Genomic DNA, 23,897 nt, shown 5'->3' with positions numbered 1-23,897 from the left:
GCTGAAGCCAGAGTTCATAGCTGGAGGTGATGTGGTGCGAGCACTGGCCACAAGGGGCTTGTGTCCTGCTTCCCTGCAGGTGTGGAAACTGTGCTGGGCATGGAGGTTTGGTGCCAAATTCGCCTGCAGGCATGGGACCAGCTTCCTCCCATCGACACTGCGACAGTTTGTGCTGAGCTTAATTTATACTGCTGCTGCACATGCTGTGTAGTGGGAGGTGCCCAGAAGCACATGCTGCCCCATAGGCATGATTTGCACACATACAAAATATGTATACACCCCCGCCCCCCATACACACAGCCTTTCTGAAACAGCATTATTCCCATATGCACACACATTCGCCATAACATCATCTGCATGTCTGAGTGTTAGAAGTGTAGTTGGCTAGTCCGTTCCTCATGAGGCAGTGCAGACTGCTGTGGTGCTTGCTGACACCCCTGCTGAATGTAGTGGCATGATCAACTGCCACTGCTGTCATGGCTATTTTCTGCACCTCCTGACAGAGGTGGCTACTTCCCTGTTGCCCCTCCTCAGTTACACTACTGCTGAACATGTGCACGCAGACACACAGCCCATACAGATATACATGCACCTACTAAGAATGCCTCCACACCCCTCCCCCTAGACCTGATGCATCACTTTGCACTTACATTGTGTATATACATACACTCCCACAGACATTTGCGTGTGCACACATGTTCCTACATACATGTACCCATTTAATGATGCACATATACACATGTGAAACAATTTGCTTGCTCAGAGCAGTTCATTATGGGAGTGGACCCTGTCCTATGAAATGCCACTGGCTGTAGGTTTGTGACCCTGCCAGAGCTCTTCAGCAGCTATATTTTGGCTACACCCAGCCCCCCTGGCCAAGACTGCTTGTGTAGGGCAAACTTTTGGAGGTTCCCTTCCCCTTATACTGAGATTCTACACTTTTTCCCTGCCTGCCCCTTCTACTCTGCACCACAGTTAGACAGGGTCAGCCATCAGTGCCCAGAGTAGGCCCTGCCCTTTTGGAAAGGATTGGACAGGGCAATCAGAGGGCACAGACAATTCAAGGCATGCTGCTGAGCTGCACAAAGGGCCTCATGGACTCAGCAGAGTCTGAGTTCTGACATGGGCAGGCTCCCAACTGCAGCAATCATCACAGGTTTTATTAAGCATTTATCTTGATGAGGGTGGCATCAGTGCTTTATTATCTATGCAGAAGTGCCCTATCAAGCCCAGCCATGAAAAGCCGCATAGATACAGAAGAGAGGCTGCCTTGTGTTCCCTGTCCATTTGGCTCCCAGCTAACATAGGAGTTGAAGGGGAAGTGCACTGTACCTACATGAGGCAGACTTCAGTTACTGAATTCAGTGGAGCCGGAGGTGGATGGGGGGTAAGGTGGTGTCATCATCCTCATCTTCACAGATGACCTGCAGCACCAGGACAGGAGGCAGCTGCTGTACTGCATTATTGGCATCACCTCTTACAAGCTGGGTCAGTCTAGTGCAATGGAAGAAAAAGGGTTTTCATGCCAAGGACAAGGTGAAACTCCAGCATGGAGGGTGCTGTTCGGTGCACACACTGGCATGGACAGGGCATGCACCATCCAACCAACTCAACCAGTAGAGCTAGGGCATCAGCTGAAAGACATCAAGCTGTCCCTGGGAATGGCCCCAGCTGCCTTAGCCAAGGACCAGAACTGAATGCAAAGGACAACTCACTCAAATGCTCTTCCTTGCCTCAGTTTCCCCAGGAACACTGGTCCCCCAGGGACTGCGAAGCATGGTCTGTACTTGGGGGTTGGGGGTGGGGGGGGAAGTGGGTGGGTGATTTGGGTTCCTGAGCTTGCCATGGAGAAGTCTGTACAGCTTTGAGGTTTAGTGTCCCCATGGCACACTCAGGGAGTCTGTAACTGCCCCTCTCTGGGTTCTCCTCTTGTCTCGGTATGTTCGAGGTATTAAGGCTGGCAGGCTGTGCATGGTGGCATTAGGGTGCAGCATTCACAGGGGCTCCAACACCTGAAATTGTCTAATAGGGCTCAACAGCCACAGTAGCCCCATTCTGACCCTCCTGACAGCCTAGTGTGGTGTCAATGCCATCCTAGCCACAGCCTAGGTTGTCAGCATAGGACTGGGTCACTGCTTAGCACTGGATGGCTGAGCAGGTAGCCTGCAGAGGCCTGTCCTGAGCTTCTTGCTGGGGAAGCCAGTACAGGGCTGGGCTGGGGCCCCAGCTCCAGGCAGAGGAAGGATTGACAGCAGGATGTTTATCCTGCAGGGCAGGCAGGCCAGGGCGAGGCTTTGCAGCTGCTAGGATGAGCTTGGCAGCTGGAGGAGCTCAGCCTGGATGGGAGGGGCACAGCTCAGCTCTTCATGGCCTCTTCTGGTGTACATCCACATACCCACTGGGCCCAAGAGCTCTGGGGAGCCAGGGAAGGGAATGTAGATGAACATCTGGGTTAAGGAGGAAGAGCCCTGGCGAGCTGTAGGAGAAGGGGGCAGCTGGAGTCAATTGGTCCAACAAAAGTGGTTGTGCAAGCTGGGGAAGCTGGACACAGCAGGCTGAGCATGGTACCAGGTTGGGGAGGGATGTCAGGGTCTGGGTCCCACCATGCCCACCACTCCCTAGGATAACAGTGCTGGCAGCCCCTCTAAGCATTTCCATTATCATGGGGAGGGGTTTGGCACAGGTGCTATAACCAGCCATGGACCTCTCAGCCCCCTCACCTCCTACTGGCACTACAATGACACAGACAGATTGACAAGACAGCTCCAGTAACAGCTGCACAGCCAGAGGACCAGTCAGCGGAGCACCTTTTGTAAGTATGGGCTGAGAATGCCTCAATGCACCCATTCTTGTGGAGCACAATCCCTTCCACCTTTACCTTGAATTCTGATCTGCAGTCCCTATTGTCCCAGTATCCAGCTCCTGTCATATACACAGCTCTGCCAGTGTCCCTCAGTCCTGACACACAACCCTGGCCCTTCTAGATGCATAGAAAGATGCAAATCCTTGGGTCTAGATGGGCCGAGCACACAGCCTACCTCTGGATGAGTCGCTCCTCTTGTTTCTGCTTGCTCCAGAGACTGTGGTAGAGGGTGGCCTGCTCATGAAGCAGCATGCTCACCGCCAAACTATGAACGGTCTGCAAGACAAGAGTGAGCAGATAAGCTTGTCCTGGGAGCAGGGGCTTTCAGTCACTCACTTTCATTTTTCATGTATCAAAAGAACAGCAGAAAGTGGGATGAGAACAGTGTGAATTGAGCATCTACCCGTTTCAGGGTGGCTCCACTTGGGAAGGCAATGGTATTGCTCATCAGCCCCTGAAAAATGGTCTGATACCACAGCCTGCAGTACCAGGGGCTGGGTGGCAAAGTCCTGGCGCTGCACCTTGTAACCATCTCTAAATGGTGATCACTTCCCCCAACTGCTGCAGAAAAATGAACATTACTCATCATAATTTTGTGAGGAACTTCTGAAACAGTGTTTGGGGTTTAAATGAAAATCTGAACAATTCACCAGAAATTGGAATTTTGGGGGAAAACTGAATTTGACAGGAAGCCATTTGAGGCCCCCAAATGCACAAGTGAATATCTTGTGTGCATGTGCAGCACTGACATCCCCCCACGAGAAGTGGTCTGGTGGATGTGCTCCCCCATCTGTCAGAGTAACATGGGCACAGAGACCCAGCCTCTCTGAAAGGGGGCAGCCATGTCACAAATCTTCATACAGAAATGGCCAGGATTCTGCAGGGAAAGGCAAGAGTAGGGTGATTCAGTGTAAGAGGGAATCCTTATTCTCAGAACCCCTCTCCAGAGCCAGGCTCCCACCGGCAGGGCAGGAGCAGGCTTCTTCACCTTGAGATGGTCCAGAAGCTCCTGCAGTGTCATCTCCTTTCCATCATCTCTGATCCCTTGCACCCTGAACCGGTCCCAGCAGCTCCACATCTTCTGGCCATACTAAACACAGAAAGTCATAAAGGGAGGGTGACTGCTGGAGCCAGCTTGCTGAGGCTGCCCTCCCCACAAGTCCCCAGGCCAGCTCAGAGTGCCTCAGCACCTGGGAGGAAAGAGGATCTAACAGAAGCCATCCCCCTATCCATCCTGGCTCCTGCTTACTTCCCTGTCTGGTTGATACCCCTCAGTACAGCCATGGAATTCCCAAACTGTGCCCAAGAATACTGGGTCATGGGTCAGCAGAGCCTGGCATGAGGGCAGGCGTGAATGGTACAGCCCCTCCCCTTTAGAAAGAACCAAACTCATCCCAGAATGCAAAATCCTCACCAGGCTTGAACTGGCATGCCTCCTCCCTGCATCTTCTGCCTGACATTTGCTAGTGAGAGCAGGGAGGCAAGGTGAGGCAGAAGCAGCTCAACCATGTATGCCGCTATCAGTTTCCACTGCCAGGATGGTGTCCTGAGTGAGGGCGCACTAGCTTGGCAGCTGTAGGAGGCCATGCCTGGTCTGCTGGACCCTTGCTCTGGGGAGTGCACAGCTATTCTTAATGGACAGTCAGCTCAGCACCTGTGGCCCTGGAACTGGGCATTCAGTGGGGGAGGTAGGGCAGCCCCAACGCACAAAGCAAACATTGCATGAATCTCCAACCTCCCCAGCTGTTGTCCTGTAGAGCTCAGATGTTTACCTGCAGAGAGGAAGGTTATGATACCCTACCTGATGTAGGGACAGCACATCCATACAGGGCTAGAGCTGAGCCTGGGCAAAAAGACTAGGGCCCCAATGTGCACATACCCTCAGGCTGTGGCACCCTCAAGACTCTTCAGGGCAAGGCCTATTACTGGCCTGCAGACTGGGCCCTACTGCTGTCTGTGCTTTGTGCTGGGCTGTGATAGGGAGTGGTTGCAGAGCTTGTGGAGGAGAGGTCAGGTTGGGCCAGACCCACACAGAGGCCCATTGAAATACTGCTCATCCCAAGCACAATCACCCCTTCTTCTGCCCAACACTGACTTGCCACGCCCCCAGCCTGTAACCCAGCTGGCTCCTGCCTGGGGGCAGCTCTGGTCTCTACAACAAAGGCCTTTCTGAGGGACTGTCCACCCGCTGGCACAGAATGCAGCAGAAGTGGAGAGGCCAGTGACCACACAAAGGGGCAGTGTCCTGGCAGCCCAGGGCTGCTCAGCAGCTGCTGGCTTGTTCAGTTTATTCTAACAGGACTGGCTAACCTCTACCAGGACCCATGCAAACCCAGTTGTTCACAGAGCTATCAGTGGCAGAAAAGGCCGTAGGAGGCCAACAGCATTGCCATCAGGCTCAGGATGCACATCTGGGCAGGATGGGCAAAGCATAAAGAGCACAGACACCTCTGGATGATGATCCCCATCCTCCCAAACCTCCAGCTGTGCTAGGTCTTTGACAGCTCCCAGAGTTGCTCAGCTGAATCAGTCCATGATATCCCTGGCCCACAGCACTGTCTCTTTGGCCTTGGTGTGGATCATCTCACAATGTGCCAGCTCAGGGCCTGGCCATGATTCAGATAACAGCAATACTGCACTGACTCCCACATGAGGCTGTTCAGCCAGGGTCAATGTGGTTGTCATCCTAAACTGGACCAGTCTCAGACTGCCACCCAATCTACTCCATAAAGTGCTCTCTGCCCTGAAATAAGCCTGCATCTGTCCCAGAGAAGACCCCCAAGCAGACCCCGCTTTCTGCGCTGGGGTAGGTTCTGTTTCCTACCTGGTCAAAGGAGGAGTAACAAGCATGTCTGCAGCAAAATGCAGCATAACATGCTTGTGGAGGGGGAAAAATGAAGCACAGAGGGATGGAACTTGTTTAAATTCCTAGGAGTGATTTGTGTGAGACCTGGGAATGGACCCAGGAGTTTGGGGTGGCAACTGCTGCTCTATCTGTTCAGCCTATGGGTCATATATGTCACTGTTAGGGCAGGTTGTCCCACACCCAGCTTGCCAGGGCAACACAGACCACACTGCTCTTGTAAGACCATGGCAGAGCTGCGGCTGAAGCCCTGGAACTTGTAACATAGCCCTCAGCCTTGGCCGTGAACAGTGGGGGAGGCAGCTGGCTGCCTGGAGCTGGGGAGGGCAGGATTAGTTCTCCCTGGAGGCATCCAGCTTTGTGGCCTTTTGGTGCATCTGGCCTCACCATTTTTTTTCACCACATGCTGGGATGGTTTGGAGGGGAGGCAGGGTTTGCCTCAGCCCACTGCTGCCTACCCCTCCCCAGCCCCAGGACTCCCTCTGCTCACCCTCACCACCCTTCACAGGGATAGCAGGACCAGAACCTGGCAGAGACCTCCCAGGGCCTGGGTAACCCCCTCCCAGGCCTGACTGGCTTTCCTCACAAGGGTGGCAATGGCCTTTAATGCCTGAATGACTGTCTTAACTGCCTCCCTATGCTGAGAACTAGCAGTTAACTCTGTCTTTGCTGTGGAGCACAGCCTCTATCCTAAACACTCCTCTTGAGCAGGCCTCTTGCCTCTGCTATGCAGAGCTCATCTAAGTTGGGCACTGCCATCCACCTCATTCTCCTCAGCTGATCCAGAGGCTCCACACAGCTTTCCTGTGCCATTCACGTGTAGGGGAGCTATGTCCTGGCTGGATCAGGCTGCAAAGCATGGGGATTGCCCCAACAAAGATCAGGTCTCAGAACGGGGGCTGCACATCCCTTCCCGCTGGATGAAATCCCAGTGCCTTGGGGAGCTGGGTGGGAGAGCTCCCCCTTTGCAGTCAGTCAGCCCCATTGCCCCAGGGCAGCACTATGGGATGCCGTGTTGCAAACTCTCATGATTTTCGGCGTTGTTCTTAAAGTCAACACTTTGGGAATGTGAAAAACTTAGCTCTTTCTTTTATTTTTTATTTATATACATATATAAAACAGTAAGAGCTAAAATAGTAAGAGCTGCGCTTCACATTCCTGAAGTGTCAACTTTAAGAACAACGCCAAAAATCATGAGAGTTGGCAACACTGATATTGTCAGGGGTTGGGCCAGCCAGTCCCAGTGCAGCACTATGGGTTATTGTGCTCCAGGACGTGGGGTGGGTATGGTCTCCGTTTGCTGTTAGTGCCTGATCAGCATAGTGGTCGCCCCTGCTGTGAGGAAGAGTCTATATGCCCAGCTGGCACAGCCCACATAGCCATGTCAAGTCCTAGGGAGCAGTGATAAACTGCAGCAGGGCTTGAGATATGAATATTGTTAGAGTTGAAATGGCAGCTCGGAAGGCGTCTTCCCCTCCCCCCCTTTCCTGCCCCGGCCCTAGCCCCCAGCCAATCTGGTTCCAATCAGTGTTTCCTGTGCAGCAGGAAGCCAGGCCTTGCACTCCATAAACCCCCAGACAAAGAGGCTTCTATTGAAACAGACGGTCCCAATTTAAGCTCCCTCCCCCCCACACCCACTCGAGCTCTGGTTTCTCTCTGGCACATCTGCAAGCATGCAGAGAAGGAGCAGGCCGTCCCTGGGGACTGGCTGTGCATGTCCTGGCCCTGTTGGGCCAGGCCTCGCAGAGAGTGCTGGGCAGGGAGCCGGGTGCTGGGGCACAGCCAGCCAAGGGAACAGCGCACAGCAGGGGAGGGAGAGGCCAGCTCCTGCACACAGTGGTGCTGCTGAGGGGTGGCCTGTGGAAGGCCATGGGGATTGGCCCCAGTCCCAGCCATGCCCCCAGGCCATCCCCTGCACACCAGAGGGAAGACCCCACACAGAAACAGAGGGTTCTCCGACAGCCCCTCAGAAACAGGCGTCCCACAGCCTTGCTGCCCATCCCCCTCTCCCACAACCTCAGAGATGGCCCACTGCCAAGCAGAAGTTAAGTTTACAGCTGCTTTTCATAACCAGAGCAGTGTAAGACAGCTGGAGTGTGTCCCCCTCCCCTGCATAAACAGCTTTCCCTGCCCCTGACATCCTGCTTCCTGCATCATCCTGCATGCCCCAACGTGTCCCCTCCAACCTCCCTGTATAACCCCACTCCTCTACAGCCCTCAGTTTCTCATCACCTCCTAGCTTCCTGCAAGCCCCCACCTCCCAGTGCTCCCTGCTTACTGGAAGTTGATCTGGGGAGTTAACAAATCCACATGCAGGGCCCTTAGCCTTTTTGGCCATGTTTTTCTGAGCTGAGAGCGTCTTTCACCTCAGGGGCTGGTGCATATTCTGTATTCTCTTCACAGAGCCTACCCTGCCTTTCCCAAGTGCCTATTCCTCCCAACCCTGCCTCCCCCAGAAGCCAAGATGTCTCAGGGAAGAAGTGGTCCCTGGGCTGTCAGAAGGCAGAGAAGAACAGTAAGGAACCAAAGGGAGAGTGGCCATTTTTGCTGGGGAGAGTTTGTGATCTCTGTCCCATCACTGCCACTGTGAGATGAATGCCACTAAGAGAAGCTGACTCCTTTGTAACAGTCTGCTCTCCCTAACCCTGCTTATAGGACATCTCCACATGCCCCACAATAGCAGATAGGGCTGCTCCTGTATCCTCTCCTGCTCCTGTACCCGCACCCTGTGAGCATAGACCCCTGGGAGGGGAAGTGGACAGGGAGAACGAAGAGGACAACAACGCAACTGAACCGGGAGACAACAATGAAGACAGCAACAGGATCAGCAGCAACGGACGTGACAGTGACAAGGACAGTGAACAAACTGAGACTCTAAACCCCAAATCGGGGCCTGGACTAAGGGACTGTGATTGGGTTAGGGAAGGGCAGCGGTTGGGTGCAAGGGGGCGCAAGGGAGTGGGTGTGCAGTTTCTTAATGTGGTTTAAGGTGTGATGAAAAGTTTATGCTAGATGATGTGTATATATATTCCCCCCTTCACCTCCCCCCGCAAAAAATCCAAAACACCTGTTTCGTTAGGGTGGGAGCCCCCAGGAGAACAGTCTTTATCCTCCTGTCCTGAGCTAGCTGGAAACCAGGTTAGGCCAGTGCTGGACATTGTTGACTGAACCTGGGTGTGCACTGGCAGTGTCTTATTGCAGCCCATAACCCCTCACAGGAATGAGCAAAACTCAAAGTAACATTGGAGCCATGCTTTCCACTGAGCGCCAAGAGCCAGGGGACACCTGTCTCAGGGGCCAAACTCAGCTTTGCTGTAACAATGGAGACATGGCCAGCACCTTCAGAATGATAACTTGGATCCACTTCTAGAGGATTACGCCTTGGTTTCTGCTCTGCTGAAGTGGGTGTGGGATTTGTCTTGAAGAATTTCCAGCATCTTGTTGCAGGGAAGGGCAATAAATTAATCCACTGTGCCTTACCATCATTCTACTTTCCCTCAACTCCATGGCCTAGGCTTAAGGAACTGATTCTGCTTTGCTCTAGGGTTCCTCACTCCCTGGGAAACCCACATCTGACAAAGAGCTGGTGCTGGTAGGTAGCTTTGGGAAGGTCAGGATGCCAGAATGCCCATGGCCAAAAGCTCTGGTAGGGAGGGTGCCTGGGCGAGCAGGGAGCTCTGGAGCAGAGTCCCCAAGCCAGTTTAGCTCTGGCTCTGGAGCCAGTCCCGTGCAGTCCGATGATCCTGTTGTTCAAGGAGGCCTGGCTGCAACTGAGGATGGGCAGTTTAGCAGGGCGAGGTGGAGAAGGCTGGCTATCAGCCCAGGCTGTGGGGGCTTGCAGGCTGCAGAAAGGAGTTAAAGCTCTCTGCTGTTTGGCCCTCTGCCCAGGCAGCCACAGGCCTAAATCCCATTTCCTGTGCCTGACAGCTCCCAGGCAGCCTTGCTCTGCCTCTCTCAGGCTCCCTGCTCCAGGCATCTGCTGCTGAACTCAGCCCTCTTCTGGTCTGCAGAGGGGACTACACTAGGTCAGCAGGCATGCAGCATTCATGCAACGGGGGGCTGATCTCAGCAAGGGGGTGTTTGTCAACGTGGACAGAAATGGGATATGTGGGCAATGTTCACCCATGTCCCAATGAGGGGATACTGCTTCGTCACTGTCCCCAGCTATAGCTCAGCCAGCTATCCTCAGAGCTGGGATACCTCCAGAGCTGTGGAGGTCACTGCAGTGTCTAGGGCATCCTACTCAGAGATGTGCTCTCCTCTTTCATCAGTGCAATGTAGGCAGTGCTGCCAAGGACAGCTTGACCAACTTGACACTAAAGCCTAAGGCCCACTGAGAAGCAGCTGTGTCCTGACCTAAAGCAGGAGAGGAAGTGAGCCCATTAGGCCAGGGGTGCTCAACCCTTGGCCTGAGGATCAGATCTGGTCTGTGGAGCCATGTCACTTGGCCCTCAAGGCTCCCCATGGGTCCAAAAATGTGATTGAAGGGAAGCAATGGCTGCTGTTCTCATGCTAAATTTCTGGACCTGTGGGAAGCCCTATGGGCAGGATAGCATGGCCCTGCATGCTAGATATGGGGGTGGGGAGTGCTGATCTGGGTGCAGAGGGGATGGCTGAAACAGTGCAGGGCCCAATCCCACCACTGAGGCTTCAGTCACTCAGAAGAGTGCTGAGCCTCAATTTAACTTCCTGCAACAGCCCCCCTCCCCGCAACACACTGGGCTTTAGTATTTGCCAGACTGTTGTTCCATACCAAGCTCCAACCTCCCTCCCTATAGGATAGAGGCCCTTAGTACCACTTAGAGTATGCTAGACCAAAGAGGAGAGCATGCCCAGAGAGCCCTTCTAGACATCAGGTCTACCCTACACCATACCCCCCTGTTGTCCTGGAAGGGCTCTTAGGAGTGCAGCCAGTGCAGGGACAGATTGAGCCCTTGCCCAAACAGCCCTGTCCTGATGCTGTGGGCAAGAGCAGCCTTGGCAACAAAGGTGCAGATACCAGGGCTGGGAGAGTCATACCTTGCAAGTGGAGGCTGGCAGAGGCTGGAAACGGGTAAGCCGGGGCTCTGAGAGCTGCAGGAAGCTGTTACAGTAGGCGCTGAGGTGCTGGTGCCCCCATACCAACTTGAAGAGCTCTAGGCATGCCAGGCCAGCCACCGCTGCTGTTGTGGTGGCAATGGCAGGCACGATCCGGCCAGCAATCCGCTTGCTCTGTGGGCAATTGGGGAAAGCACATCAGCAGCAGCTCCCCAGGGCTGTGTAAGATATGGAAAGGACCTCCCAACCAGGCTCCTCTGCCTGGGAATGTAATAGCCCCAATCTCCCCATAGGGATGCTATAGATACATTCCTGCCATAGACTCACTCCTAGGGGCATCATAGATTTTCACCTTGCACTTGTCAGCAGGCGGAATGCCATAGTTCTCAGCTCGTAGGTTGGATGCGACCGTGATAAAATCAATGTGGCAGTTGCTATCATCATCCTGCAGAGAACAGTGAGGGAGAGAGCAGAATGAGAATCCAAAGGTGGTACCAAACCTCCCAAAGACAGGGCTTGGTGGCTGCCTCTCTTGGGACAGCAGAGACCCTCTGGCTGTCAGAAGTGGTCAAGAGCAAGAGGCTAGCACCTCAGTCCCAGTAGTTCCATGGAGAATGGCTGCCAGTCTGGAGAGGGCTGTTTATGGGGCTCCTTTGGAAGACAGGCTGTGATAGTTCCAACCGACCACTCCTGCCCACGCCCTGCCTGACGAGTCAGGCAACAGCATGGCTAGGGACCTCAGATCCCTGCAGGACCACTGCATTGCTGAGAGGGCCTTTGCACCCATTCATACCAAAACTGAAAGGCCAGGGTGTGTAAGGGTATGCATGCTGCTCCCCAGCGATTGAGTAGGGGCTGGAGGGGGATCCTGCACCTAGCGCTAAGGACTCTGCTCAGCCATAATTGTGCTGGCAGCTCCAGGCCCACCATCAATTGGAGCACTGTAGGAACCAGCCCAATCCCCTGGGTGTGAAGGCTGTGGTTAGACATGGGCAGTGACAAACAGCTGTCAGGGAGAGGTAGCATTGATAAAGGAATGCCCTTGTGGAACTGCAGGGCCATACTCCCCATCTATGGAACTGTACATAGTGCCCTGCCCATGGGATCCTCCTGCAGACCCACTCCCCTGGGAAACCAGCCAGGGCCACAGGCACCAAGACCCAAAACTTCTTGTGCCACTTTCCCACCACAATCTTCTGTGCCCTGGCAGCTGGGTCTGTCTCCTGAATGGAGAAGCCAAAAGAAAGCCAGTTAGAGAAAAACAGCTCCTGGTACCTTCTCAAAGTGAATTGGTTCCATAAGGTAGGCGCTGCAGAGATTCTTCCTCACCAGCTCATGGCGGAGCTCTGCAAGCTCCTGACTCAGCTTTGCCAAACGACCCTCATCTGTAGGGGAACAGAGTGAGTGGAGGGAGAAGTGACCCTCTTGTTATCTCAGACCCCTCCAGGCACAGTCAGAGCCATGTCACTTTAGGGGATACATGACCCAGAAGCAGAGAGGATACTGGCAAAGGTCCCAGGACTGAGCACCTGTGTCCTTCCATGGACTGAACCGAGGTCTTTTCCACATGGACTCTGCTATCCCTGTGGACATGAGGGGGGCACTGCCTGGGGTGCCTGAGACTTGGGCCAAGTTGGACCAGTGATCATGTCAGTGTCCATAAGAAACCAGTCAGCTGGACCTCCCAAGGAGGACTCAGTGTGCCTGTTTGACAGCAACACTGGGCAGTGTTTGCATACCCTCATACACCATTACCTGTCAGTTTTGGCATGAATGAGTGCAAAGGCCGCCTCAGCAATGCAGTGTCCTGCAGGGATCTGAGAGTTCTAGTCGTGCTGTTGCCTGGCTATTGTCAGGCAGGGCTTGGGAGGAAATGGTCAGAGTCAGGGCTGTCACAGCCTCTGTCTTCCAGAGGAGCCCCATAAACAGCCATCTCCAGGGTGCTTGTTGCATACCATTTGTCTGTATATGGGGTTGCAAGCGAACCACACCAAAGGCTTAAACAGGAATGAGTCAGGACTGAGTGCTCCTTGAAACCAGAACCCACCACTCACCAGGGGCTGAGGGTACAGAAGCTGAGCCACTCTGTTAGGCTGTCAAGGAAGGTACATGTGGAAGACTGGCAGTCAATGACTGGGGTCATCAACTAACCCCTACATAGGAAGTGAGGTGCTGTCAGTTGTAGTGCATAAGAGACACTGACACAGATCTGGAACAGCAGGCCTGTGCAAGGCAGCAGGAAGTATTTCAAGCAATGGGCTCTGCTGGGTAGATCTAAAGATCCAGAGCAAGCAGCAGACAAGGCTGCTAGGAGTGCCCCCCTCCTTCATACACCCCCAAGGCTCCCAGGATCATCTGTTCAGGGAGCAATGCAGTTATTAGGCAGGGCAGGGCAAGGCAGGGCAGGAACTCCTTACCAGCTGCAGTCGATGTCTCTTGCAACTCCTCATCTGTGACTGGGATCTTCACCCCAGCCTGTGGCTTGAAGGGCAGCAAGGTCGTAGAATGTAGGGTCTCCTGGATGGCTGCTGTGTCCCCAGACATCTGTAGCTTGTGCATCTGAGCAAACAGGCTGGCGGCAGCCATGATGTACTGCATGTGGGTATCCTGCAGGCATGGCCAGACTCAGTGGGACTCTCCTGCTGTCTCACAGCCATCCCCTACCATCTTTTTCTCCCATCATATCCCCCCACTTATCACAAAATGGAAGGGAGCTCAGGAAGACATTGGGCACTTTTACATATACTCTGGGTGTAGAGAGGCAGTGCTCCAGGAGCTATTCTAATTAAAGCGCCACAGCATCTTGTGTATTAGCGTCCCCATGCTTCAAAATGATGACAGGGGAGCTTGAAATAAAGCTTGTTCAACAAGCTGTAGGCAAAACGCCCCTGCTGCCATTGTGAAACACAGGGACACTGATACACAAGACATGGGAGGCTGCTGGAGCACAGTAATTGCCACGCTCTAGCAGACTCTATTGATTGAGTCTGTAATTGAGTCTGTAATTAAAGCACATCAGAGCAGCATCTGTGCTTGCGTACAGGCATGCATCTAGTCCAAGCCCCTGCTCAAAGAGGGACCATCCCCAACTGCATAATTCCAGCCAGGGCTCTGTTGAGCTGGGCCTTAAAAACCTCCAAGGATGGATATTCCACCACCTCTCTAGATAATTGCTCCCAGTGCTTTACCATCCTCCTAATGAGAGTTTTTGCTAATATCTAACCTAAACTTCCATTGCTGCAACTTGAGACCATCGCTCCTTGTTCTGTCATCTGCCACCACTGAGAATAGCCTAACTGCATCCTCTTGGGAACCACCCTTCAGGTAGTTAAAGACTGGTATCAAATCCCTACTCAGTCTTCTCTTCTGCAGACTAAATAAGCCCAGTTCCCTCAGCCTCTCCTCAGAAGTCATATGCCCCAGCCCCCTCACCATTTTCATTACCTTCAACTAGACACTTTCCAACTTGTACATATCCTTTTCGTAGTGGAGAGCCCAAAACTAGACACAGTACTCCAGACATGGCTTCAACAGTGTTGAACAGAAGGGAATAATTACTTCCCTCAATCTGCTGGCAATACTCCTATTAATGCAACCCAGTATGCTGTTAGCCTTCTGGGCAACAAGGGCACACAGCTGACTCATATCCAGTTTATTGTTTACTGTAACCACCAGGTCCTTTTCTGCAAAGCTGCTGCTTAGCCAGTTAGTCCGCCAGCCTGTAGCAGAGCATGGGATTCTTCCATTCTAAGTGCAGGACTTACCACTTTTCCTTATTTAACCTCATAAGATTCCTTTTAGCCCAATTCTCCAATTTGTCTAGGTAACTCTGAATCCTAGCTCTACCTTTCAGTGTATCTACTACTCCCCCCACCTTGGTGTTGTCTGCAAACTGGCTGAGGGTGCACTCTATGCCATCTTCCAAGTCATGGATAAAGATACTGAACAAAACTGGCCCCAGGACCAACCCCTGGGGCATTCCACTTAATACCAGCTGCCAACTAGACATCAAGCCACTGATCACTACCTGTTGAGCCCAACAATCGAGCCAGCTTTCTATTCACCTTACAGTCCATTCATCCAACCTGTATTTCCTCAGCTTCCTTGCATTTCCTGCATCTGCAGGGCCAGTTATCTCATCATAGAAGACAATCAGGTTGATCAGACATGACTTGCCCTTGGTGAACGCATGCTGACTGTTTCTGATCACTTTCTTCTCCTCCAAATGCTTAGAAATGGCTTCCTTGAGGATCTGCTCCATGATTTTTCCAGGGACTGAGGTGAGGCTGGCTGGTCTGTAGTTCCCTAGATCCTCCTTCTTCCCTTTCTTAAAGATGGGCATTATATTTGCCCTTTTCCAATCATCCAGGACCTTTCCTGATTGCCATGAGTTTTCAAAGATAATTGCCAGCAATTCCACAATCATATCAGTCAACTTCTTCAGCATACTTGGATGCACTGCATCCAGCCCCATGCATCCAGCTTTTCTAAATAGTCCCTAACCTGTTCTTTCACCACTGTCACCTTCTCCCCAAATTGTGCTACCCAGTAGTCTGACAGCTGGCCTTGCCTGTGAAGTTTGAGGTAAAAAAGGAATCAAGTACTTTAGCCTTTTCCTCATCATGTTACTAGGTTGCCTCACCCATTCAGTAAAGGACCCACTTTCCCTGATCTTCCTCTTGTTGCTAAAATACTTGTAGAAACCCTTCTTGTTACCCTTCATGTCCCTTGCTAGCTTTAACTCCAATTGCACTTTGGCCTTCCCTGCATGCCTGAGCAATACTCTTACATTCCCCTCTCTAGTCATCTGTCCAAGTTTCCACTTCTTGTAAACTGTTTTGTTTTTAAGCTCACTGAAGAGTTCTTTGCTAAGCCAAGCTGGCTGCCTGCCATATTTACTATTCTTCCTGCACATGGGGGTTTGTTTTGTTCCTGTGCCCTCAGTATGATTATTTAAAATACAACCAGCTCTCCTGGACTCCTTTCCCCCTCCCAGGGGATCCTACCCATCAGCCCCCTGAGGGAACCAAAGTCTGCTTTACTAAGTCCAGGGTCCTTACTCTGCTGCTCTCCTTCCTTCTTTTCCTCAGGATCCTGAACTCAATCATCTTGTGGTTGTTGCTGTCCAAGTTGCCATCCACTACTACATTCCTCACCAGTTCTTCCCTGTTTCCCCAGCAGGTCAAAAAAGCATGACCCCTAGTTGGTCGCTCCAACACTTGCACCAGGAAGTTGCCTCCAAAGCTCTCCAAAAACTTTCTAAATTGCCTGCACACTGCTATATTGCCCTCCCAGCATCTCTCAGGGTAACTGAAGTCCTTCACGAGAATGAGAGTCTGTGATCTGGAAACTTCCACTAGTTGTCCGAAAAAGCCTCATCTACCTCATCCTCCTATTCTGGTGATCTATAGCAGACACCCACCATGACATCACTATTGTTGCTCTCTCCTCTGTCCTTAACCCAGAGACTTTCAACAGCCCTATCTCCAGTTTCATACTGGAGCTATGAGCAATCATACAGCTCTTTTACATACAGCGCACCTCCTCCTCTTTCCCCTGCCTGTCCTTCCTAAACAGTTTGTACCCATCCATGACTCCAGTTATGCAAGCTATTCAACCAAGTCTCAGTTATTCCAATCACATCACAGTTCTGTGACTGTGCAAGGACTTACAATTCTTCCTGCTTGTTTCCCAGACTGTGTGTTCATGTACAGATACCTGAGATAACTAGCCAACTGCCCTGCTTTCTCAGTAAGAATGAGGAGGCCACCCTAGTTGCCCCCTCCTCCTTGTGCTTCCTCTGTCTTCCACTTTCTTACTTATCTCAGGGCTTTGGGCTCCATCCTCCAGTGAACCTAGTTGAAAGCCTTCCTCACTAGGTTAGGGAACCTGTCTACAAAGATGCTCTTCCTTCTCTTCAAGAGGATCCTGCCTCTTCCTAGCAATCCTTATTCTTGGAACAACATACCATGGTCAAAGACGCCAAATCCCTGCTCAGAACACCATCTTTGCAGCCATGCATTGATATGCAGGTTATGTGCAGTCCTGCCTGGGCCCTTCCCCTTGATTGGAAGGATAGAAGAGAACTTCACCCTTGCATCCAAACCCCTGTAGTCACTCTTGATCTGTCCAGGGTCACTCCTGGCAGTATCACTGGTGCCCACATGGATGAACAATATGGAGTACCGGTCAGAAGTTTGGACGAGTCTTGGTAAACCTTCCGTGACATCTTGGATCTGGGCTCCAGGCGAGCAGCAGATCTCCCAGGACAACAGGTCAGGCCAGCAGACAGATGCCTCCATCACCCACAGAAGAGTCTCCAACCACCACCACCCACCGCTTCTTCTTCGTGGCAGTGGTCTTTGATCCTCCCCACCTTGGGGATTCTTGGCCTGGCCTCTTCCACCAATGGAATGCACTCCTCCTCTGTTGCTAGAGCTCCATGTCTATTTTCCAGGCAAACTGCTGCAGGTGGGGACGATGACTTTTTGTTGCCAGAGGTCACAAGTTTCCAGCTCCTACCCTTCTAGGAGTCCGTCCTCTCAGAACTGGTTTTCCAGGGAACCAGGCTGCTGCAGAGGCTCCTCCACCCAGGATATAGGTATGGGCACCCCCTTGTCCAAAGGGCAAAGTACTGGCTGCCCATGCCCAGGGTAAACAAGACCCCAGGCAGTAGCATAATAGAGAGGGAGGCGAATGGGACAGCTACCTCGGGCACCACTTTTGCATGTGTGTATGCAGTACTGCACTGTTGTGATCAGCAACATAGCAGAAAGCACAGCCCCAAGCATTGCATGGCTGCCCAGAACACAGCACTGCCCAGCTACCCATTGGTCCTAGGACACCATGATGCCCCATTGCTAGAAAGGGCAGATGGGGAAGAGCCAGATTCACATCTGGGGTGCTTGGGGTGAACTCCAGGAGTGGCTGAGCAGTGCAAGAGGCTGTTGAAGGGGGAAGCAACTTGGGACACTTGGATCCAGGACAGGCAGAGCTATGGGGGACAGGGACAGGAACAGCTTCAGTTGGGACCCCAGGGCTGGCTCACTGTGAGACAGGACTACCCGTGTTCCCCTTGGTTAGAAGCATGAGTAGAGGCTCTGACCAGCTCTTCAAGTGCCCATTGCCAACTGTACCAAAACTGCTGGGATAAGCCCTGAGGTACTGGGCACTGATGCCAGATTCCAGAGAAATGGTGTGCCAGGCTGGGCTGTGACCCACCCAAAGGAGGTGCACACTTGTACTAGCAAATCTTTCTGCAGCTACCTGGGACCCATCCCTCCACACCACTGACACCTATCAAAGCCTTACTCTTGCACACAGTCCCTCACCTCAATGGCTGCACCCCTGGTGTTTGCACACACCATCTTTGCAGCTGCCTTCCCTGTTCCAGGGCACTGTGCGCCATATCTAGATCCTGCCAAAAGGCCCTCCTGTGGCATTGCCATAGTTCTGGCACCAGTGCTGACCCCTGGCTGCCAGCTCCCACCAAAGGCATTGCCCTGTCCTAGGGGCCCAGCTCCGTACTTACATTGTTGCAGTCAAACTCCAGGGGCCGGGGACATTTCCTGATCCCTGACCAGAAGGGGATCCCCAAGCTGGTCACCTGCGGACAGGGAAAGCACAGATCAGGCATGGATGGTCAGGCTCAGCCAAGCAAGGGCTCAGGCTGGGAGCACAGGGACCCACCTAGCCCATGCACAGCTTTTCAAGCATTCCTCCTGATACGTTGGGATACTAACAAGCCAGTGTACCTGGAAGAAGGCAGTGACTCCAGGTCCTGGGAGGGACTCTGGTGTGGGACATGTGGACTTGAAGAGAGCCTTGAGATTTATGTGGGAAGCAAATGAGTGGGCACGGGTTGGGGAGTCTCCAGAGCAGGAGATTGAGAGGTAAGAACTGAGTGAGAGATGCAGGGTGCAGCAAGGCTCCTAGGGGCATAATGGGATACAGAATGTGCGGAGGCTCCCAGGGCTGAGACAGGGCACATTTTGGGCCATGATCTGGGACACTGCAGGGTGGCTCTTACATGGTCAGGGGGGAAACTGTGCAGCAACTGCTGGATGCTGTTGTGGTAAAGGCTCTCCCAGCGCTGCCGGGCCCAGTACACACAGTCCTGCCAGGATTGTGGTTTCTCCAGCAGGCTACTGCGCACCAGCTCCAGGACCTCTAGTGCCTCCATACTTGGCTGCTGCCCGTCCAGGAAAGTTGAGTCCCTGTGAGACATGGCAGTGTTCAGCACTTCAAGCTCTCACAAACCTTTTCATCTCCACCCTCCCCCAACCACCACCCAAAAAGGTAATGTGGGAGAAGAACTTCAGTACCCTGGCAAGGAGTGAAAGCTGAGGCTAGAACTCAGAAGCCCTGGGCCACTTAGGTGAAGGCTAGTGTGACAACCCAGGCCCTGAGAGGCCCAGTGCTGGAGCCCAGGAATCTCACAGCTGCTGGGGTCATCATCAGCAAAAGCTGATGAGAGAACCATGGATAACAAAGGACATGGCCTGTCTGTGCTGCGGCCAGTCCCAGGGCTCTGACTTGTTCACATGAAAGCCATGGAGGACCAAGGTCCTGGTGTGTCCCAGTCCTGCTGGGAGTTGTGGCCATGTCATACCAGTTCCTTGCTTGAGGCAGGATGGAAATGGGAGCCCCCAAACACAAAAGACACAGGAAGAGCAAGCCCAGCTCTGTGCCCCAAATTCCCTTATGGCTGAGCCACAGGCCTATCCTCATGCTAACACTCACTGCAGGTATCTGTTGACATTCTCAGCAGGCAGCCTGAAGAGCCCCTCAAACTCATCACGGGCCCACTGGGAGAGAGAAGAGGGTCAGACACAGCGTGGAGGATCCCCACCCCTCAAATTCCAACATCAACCCTCCAAGACCCCCCTACCCATGGTTGAGCCTGTAGTACCAGGGCTGCCAAGATGTGGCAACCTGTAAGCACATTGGTCCCTGCTCCTGAAGCCTGGTACAACCTGTGCAGGTGGCAAGAGCCCTGGAACTCAACACCCAGACTGTCTGCAACCCTGCTATGGGAGCTGTCCATCTAGCACCCTCTCTCAGGACTCGGGGCAGGGGGGCAGGAGCTCCACTCCTGGAAGTCCTCTAATTTGCAATGATACCCAGAGCCCCCTTAGCTTAGGCAGGCAGTAACCAATTCAGGGCTGCCAGAGGAACTAACAGGGGACTATGGACTGGATGCTGAGGTAGCCCCCTGCTTTCCTACATAGCCCTGCACAGCCAGATCTCATGCCAAGGTCCCTGTCCTCCCCAGAAGACCTCCATCCCCTCTGAAGTTTCTCCTGGTAAGCAGTGGCGCAGCCGGTGCATTTCTGAGGGAAAATACAGCAGTGGCTTCCTTCGATACATACGAGTGGTCCTAACTGCCATGAGAGGGAAAAAAGCAACAGTGGAGCAGTCTGGCATGCCTTAGACCAGGGGGTACTTGGTAAGGCTTCAAGGGGTACTTGGCGACCAACTGCCAGGGTACTCCTTCTTTCTCAACTGGCCACCAGGGGTACACTGACCCAAAAAGGTTGAAAACCCCTGCCTCAGACCAGCATGGGGGCTTAGCGGCAAGAATGCACATGTGGCAATGGGGCTTCCAGCCAGGATGCTGCTGGGCTCTGTAACCTGCCTGCAGCCCTGACAGCTCTTTCTCTGCTCTTGTTCCCATTCACTGGCTAAGACCAGGCCTGGTGCTGAGGAATTTCTTCTTTCTGAAATACACACAGACTGAAGCACAGAGGCCCATAGCAGGGCACACTAGGGAGTGCACTCCATGCTGCATGCCCACAAGGACAGTGGGCAGGGGTAGGGTGTCCCTGGATGAAACCACCTGCTACATTAACCACAGGCCTCTCTGAGGTGATGGTTGTTGAGAGCACCCCAACCCATTCAGCCACCCTACCAGGGAACTGGAGATGCTGAAGCCAAGGCTTAGTCTAGCTGCCAAGCACTGGTGCCACCTCATGGGGAACAACTATGCTGGGGAGACAAAGCGGGGTGCACTTGGGTCTGTGGAAGGGCCATGCCCAGCATTGGGAAACCACTACATGCTAGGGTGGGCCTTACCTGCAGCGTGTGCTCGATGGAACTGGGGAAGTGACGCAAGGTGCAGACAGGAATGGCCTTCTCCAACGGGTCACTGTGATTGCCAAATGGTTCTGTTAGGTGGGGCACAATGACCTGCACATGTCCCTTGGTGCCCTGGGTGCCTGAGTCAAGCAGTGGCTTCAGGTAACGGATGCACTGGCTGTCCACATATGTCCCTGAACAGAGAGGAAAAACTGAGAGGAGACCAACATCTGACTCCTTTAGCTCCCCTCGCAGGTATCATATTCCCATTCCTCCACTCCTCCAGACAAGCACACTCCATGGGTAACAGAGAGTACGGGTCCTGGGGCATAGTTGGGGAGTCTTCCTTTCTATGGACTCCATCCCCTGTCCCAATCCAAGTAAACTCCACCCACATAGAAGAGTCCCCAGAGAAGTCCCAGCACCAGGGCAGGATGCAGAGCAGAGAGCGAGTCAGTCTGAAGGAGTGTGCAAGCAGCCTCCTGTTCTCATCTAAGCCCCCAGGTGCTGCTCTGTAGTTAGGTGGCATCAGGTCATTTCCCCAGTGCCATGTGGAATGGCACAGGCATGGGGTGTGCATGACCATGCTCAGCCTGGCCCTAGCTCCTTCCTGGGCACTCACGAGCTCTCATGCTGTCCAGGGCACTTGCCACGCCATCAAGAGGCTGGAAAAAGTCCTCGCCATATTGCAGCTCTGTGGTGGGCCCCACCTGGTTGTCGTGGGCCACTATATTGATGTGCGGGTTCATGCGCCTCACTGCCTCTGCTGCCACCTCTGATTTCAGCTTCTGCAAGAGGAATGCAACCAAGATTCTGGATGGGGGTGGAGGTATGATCCTGTCCTGGCCAGGTCTGGAAGGTGGAACAGAATCCCTCCATCCCTCCTACTGGTGCAGCAGGCCGAGTATCCCAGAGAAAGCCAGCCCGTTGTAGAGGCCAGGGAGATCCTTATCTACCTCTGCTTTGGGCTCCTGCCCACATAGCTCTATGGCTCCTGTCATAAGCCAGGGTGCTGGTAACAGTGATGCCCCATCCTAACAGAGCCGGCTGGTTTCCAGACACTTCCCATGACCAAACAGGTGGGAAAAGGCCAGCACCAAGTTCCTAGCAGGAACTGCTGGCTGCAGGCAGAGAAGCCCCTGCCTTGGCCCCAGAGCCTAGTAAACACAGGAGTCTGGTCCCCCTCCTCAAGTCTGTCCCCTTCACTTCTTTCTTTCCAGACCACACTGCTGGTGCAGGATAGCTCCCTGCAGAAGCTGGGCAGGAGGAAGACTGTGGTGATTTGGGCAGCTGGAGCTAACAAGGACATGGGAGCTCCCTCTAATCGGTATTTGGGCTCCCCTACCCTCACTCTAAGGGTTCAGTCAGTGCTTCCTGAAAGCCACATGATGCAGGCAGCAGGTGCTGAAGCAGATCGTCACCGTCTGTGGGGCCTTTTCAGCCCTGGGCTGGGAACTGACTCTAGGAATGCTGATGTGGGGGAGCAACACTGGTAGAGCTGGGTGGAGGGGAGCCCAGAGCTGGGCCAGCAGGGGCCTGTAGGTCATAAGTGAGAAGCACTGGCACAGCAGGTTGGCAGGAAACAGTTGCACCATGCCTGGCTTAGTTGCCTCTCTACTGACTGGGTGCTTACAGGCCTGGCTAGGCAAACCCTTGCCCCTGCCCATGACAGCTGCTTTGGGCCTCAGCACCTGTGCACATGCTCTCCAGTACCTCAACCCTGCAATCACTCACAGATACATCCCATGGCCGGAAGAGAAACTGCCGGTTGAGGTTGGAGCGCTCAATGGTGTCCATGTCGGTCACTGTGATGCTTCCACCTTTGCCAGCAGCCAGCCCCATCATTGCAAAGTTCTTCAGCAGCTCACAGCCAATGGCACCAGACCCCACCTGGCACACAGGCACACAGTCAGTGGGGCCATGCCTGCACCATGAAGAAACTGGCTACCTATAGCTGATCATACTACTCCCATCTCCTTCTCCCCCACCCCACCCCCGACTTCCTCACTCCCCTCCCACCCTATCCACTCTGCTCTCCTTGCACACTCCAGATTCCTCCCCAAAACACTGGCCCCAGCCACATCTCCAGCATAGTACCCATCCCAGATTGGGTGCTACAGCACCTGCTGCTGGTAGGGAGTGGGAAATGTCTGCACTTAAACAGGCTGGATGCTTGGGCATCGCATGGCAAAGAGAGTGACCTAGATGCCAGCTGGAGGTCAGTGCAGGCAAAATGTGGGATGACTGTGGGATCCCCCCTCACTACCAAGAACAAGCTCTTTCCTGCCCTGTCAGTGGGTCAAGCTGCCCTCAGGGCATCCCTCCAGAGGGTAGAAAAGAATCCTGAGTTTAGGAGCCCACTCATCCTTTCCCTCTGAGGCCCAGGGTGAAGCTAGTTAGCACCTCAATACAGAATAGGCAGCTATACCATTTAACTGTAGCTGGGTCTGGCCCTGGTGTGGAGCCAGCAGACCGGGCCAAGGTTTTCACTGCCTTTCTGAGTCAGCTAGAAGCTGACTGACTCACGTCAGAACCTTTTCCTCACACATAGCAGCTAGTTCCCTGACCCTGGCCAGCACTGCAGGGGTAAAGGCAAAAGCCCCTGTTCTGTCTTTGCTGTCCCTGCCCTCTGCTCACCACAAAGTACTTCTGCTGGCCCAGCCTCTCCTGGAAATTGGCCCCAAACACAGCAATTTGTCCATCATAGCGGCAGCCACGCTGTTGGGGATAGAGGCAGACATGCTGTTAGGGACTCCTTGTCCATGCCCAGACCCCCACAAGACTAGAGAGGGTGGCAGAGCCAAAGCCCTTCTCCCAATCCAGCATGGGGGCCAGGAGAGTGGACACAGTGGCTGGGGCAGCTGGAAACAGTACTCACTGGAGCACAGGATTCCTCAGTCAGTGATGCAGCTCCATCCTTGGGCAGGCATTCCAGGGCATCAAAGTACAGCCATTGTGCCAGTGGCAGGAACTTCCCTGAGGCAGCCTGGGCACAGCAAGATGGGCTTTGTCAGCTCCTTCACAGCACCACACTACATGGTACTAGCAAGGGCTGAT

The 23,897-nt window shown here is 53.5% G+C and overlaps 1 protein-coding gene across 2 annotated transcripts in view; it reads right to left on the bottom strand.

Annotated features, from left to right (window-relative positions):
• Window positions 1-107: 107 nt before the first annotated feature.
• The window catches only part of UBA7 (ubiquitin like modifier activating enzyme 7), a 42,518-nt gene continuing 18,728 nt past the window's right edge, over window positions 108-23,897 (bottom strand). Inside the window, exons 11-25 of one of the 2 annotated variants that reach the window (XM_025205787.1) lie at window positions 23,719-23,826; window positions 23,478-23,558; window positions 22,575-22,730; window positions 21,463-21,628; window positions 20,838-21,034; window positions 19,506-19,570; window positions 18,793-18,979; window positions 18,295-18,369; window positions 13,181-13,370; window positions 12,039-12,148; window positions 11,116-11,208; window positions 10,746-10,937; window positions 3,825-3,953; window positions 3,039-3,139; window positions 108-1,494 (exon numbers count right to left, since the gene is read on the bottom strand). In XM_025205787.1, coding sequence (XP_025061572.1) covers window positions 1,362-1,494; window positions 3,039-3,139; window positions 3,825-3,953; window positions 10,746-10,937; window positions 11,116-11,208; window positions 12,039-12,148; window positions 13,181-13,370; window positions 18,295-18,369; window positions 18,793-18,979; window positions 19,506-19,570; window positions 20,838-21,034; window positions 21,463-21,628; window positions 22,575-22,730; window positions 23,478-23,558; window positions 23,719-23,826 — 1,983 coding nt within the window. In that variant the 3' untranslated portion in view covers window positions 108-1,361. The remainder of the gene's footprint in view (window positions 1,495-3,038; window positions 3,140-3,824; window positions 3,954-10,745; window positions 10,938-11,115; window positions 11,209-12,038; window positions 12,149-13,180; window positions 13,371-18,294; window positions 18,370-18,792; window positions 18,980-19,505; window positions 19,571-20,837; window positions 21,035-21,462; window positions 21,629-22,574; window positions 22,731-23,477; window positions 23,559-23,718; window positions 23,827-23,897) is intronic. The other variant, XM_025205788.1, reaches the window with a different exon arrangement.

Source organism: Alligator sinensis, unplaced genomic scaffold (genome assembly GCF_000455745.1).
Source record: "Alligator sinensis unplaced genomic scaffold, ASM45574v1 scaffold467_2, whole genome shotgun sequence".
Classification (NCBI taxonomy): domain Eukaryota; kingdom Metazoa; phylum Chordata; order Crocodylia; family Alligatoridae; genus Alligator; species Alligator sinensis.
Note: the sequence above shows the minus strand (reverse complement) of the source record. Positions and strands in the feature narration are given on the sequence as shown.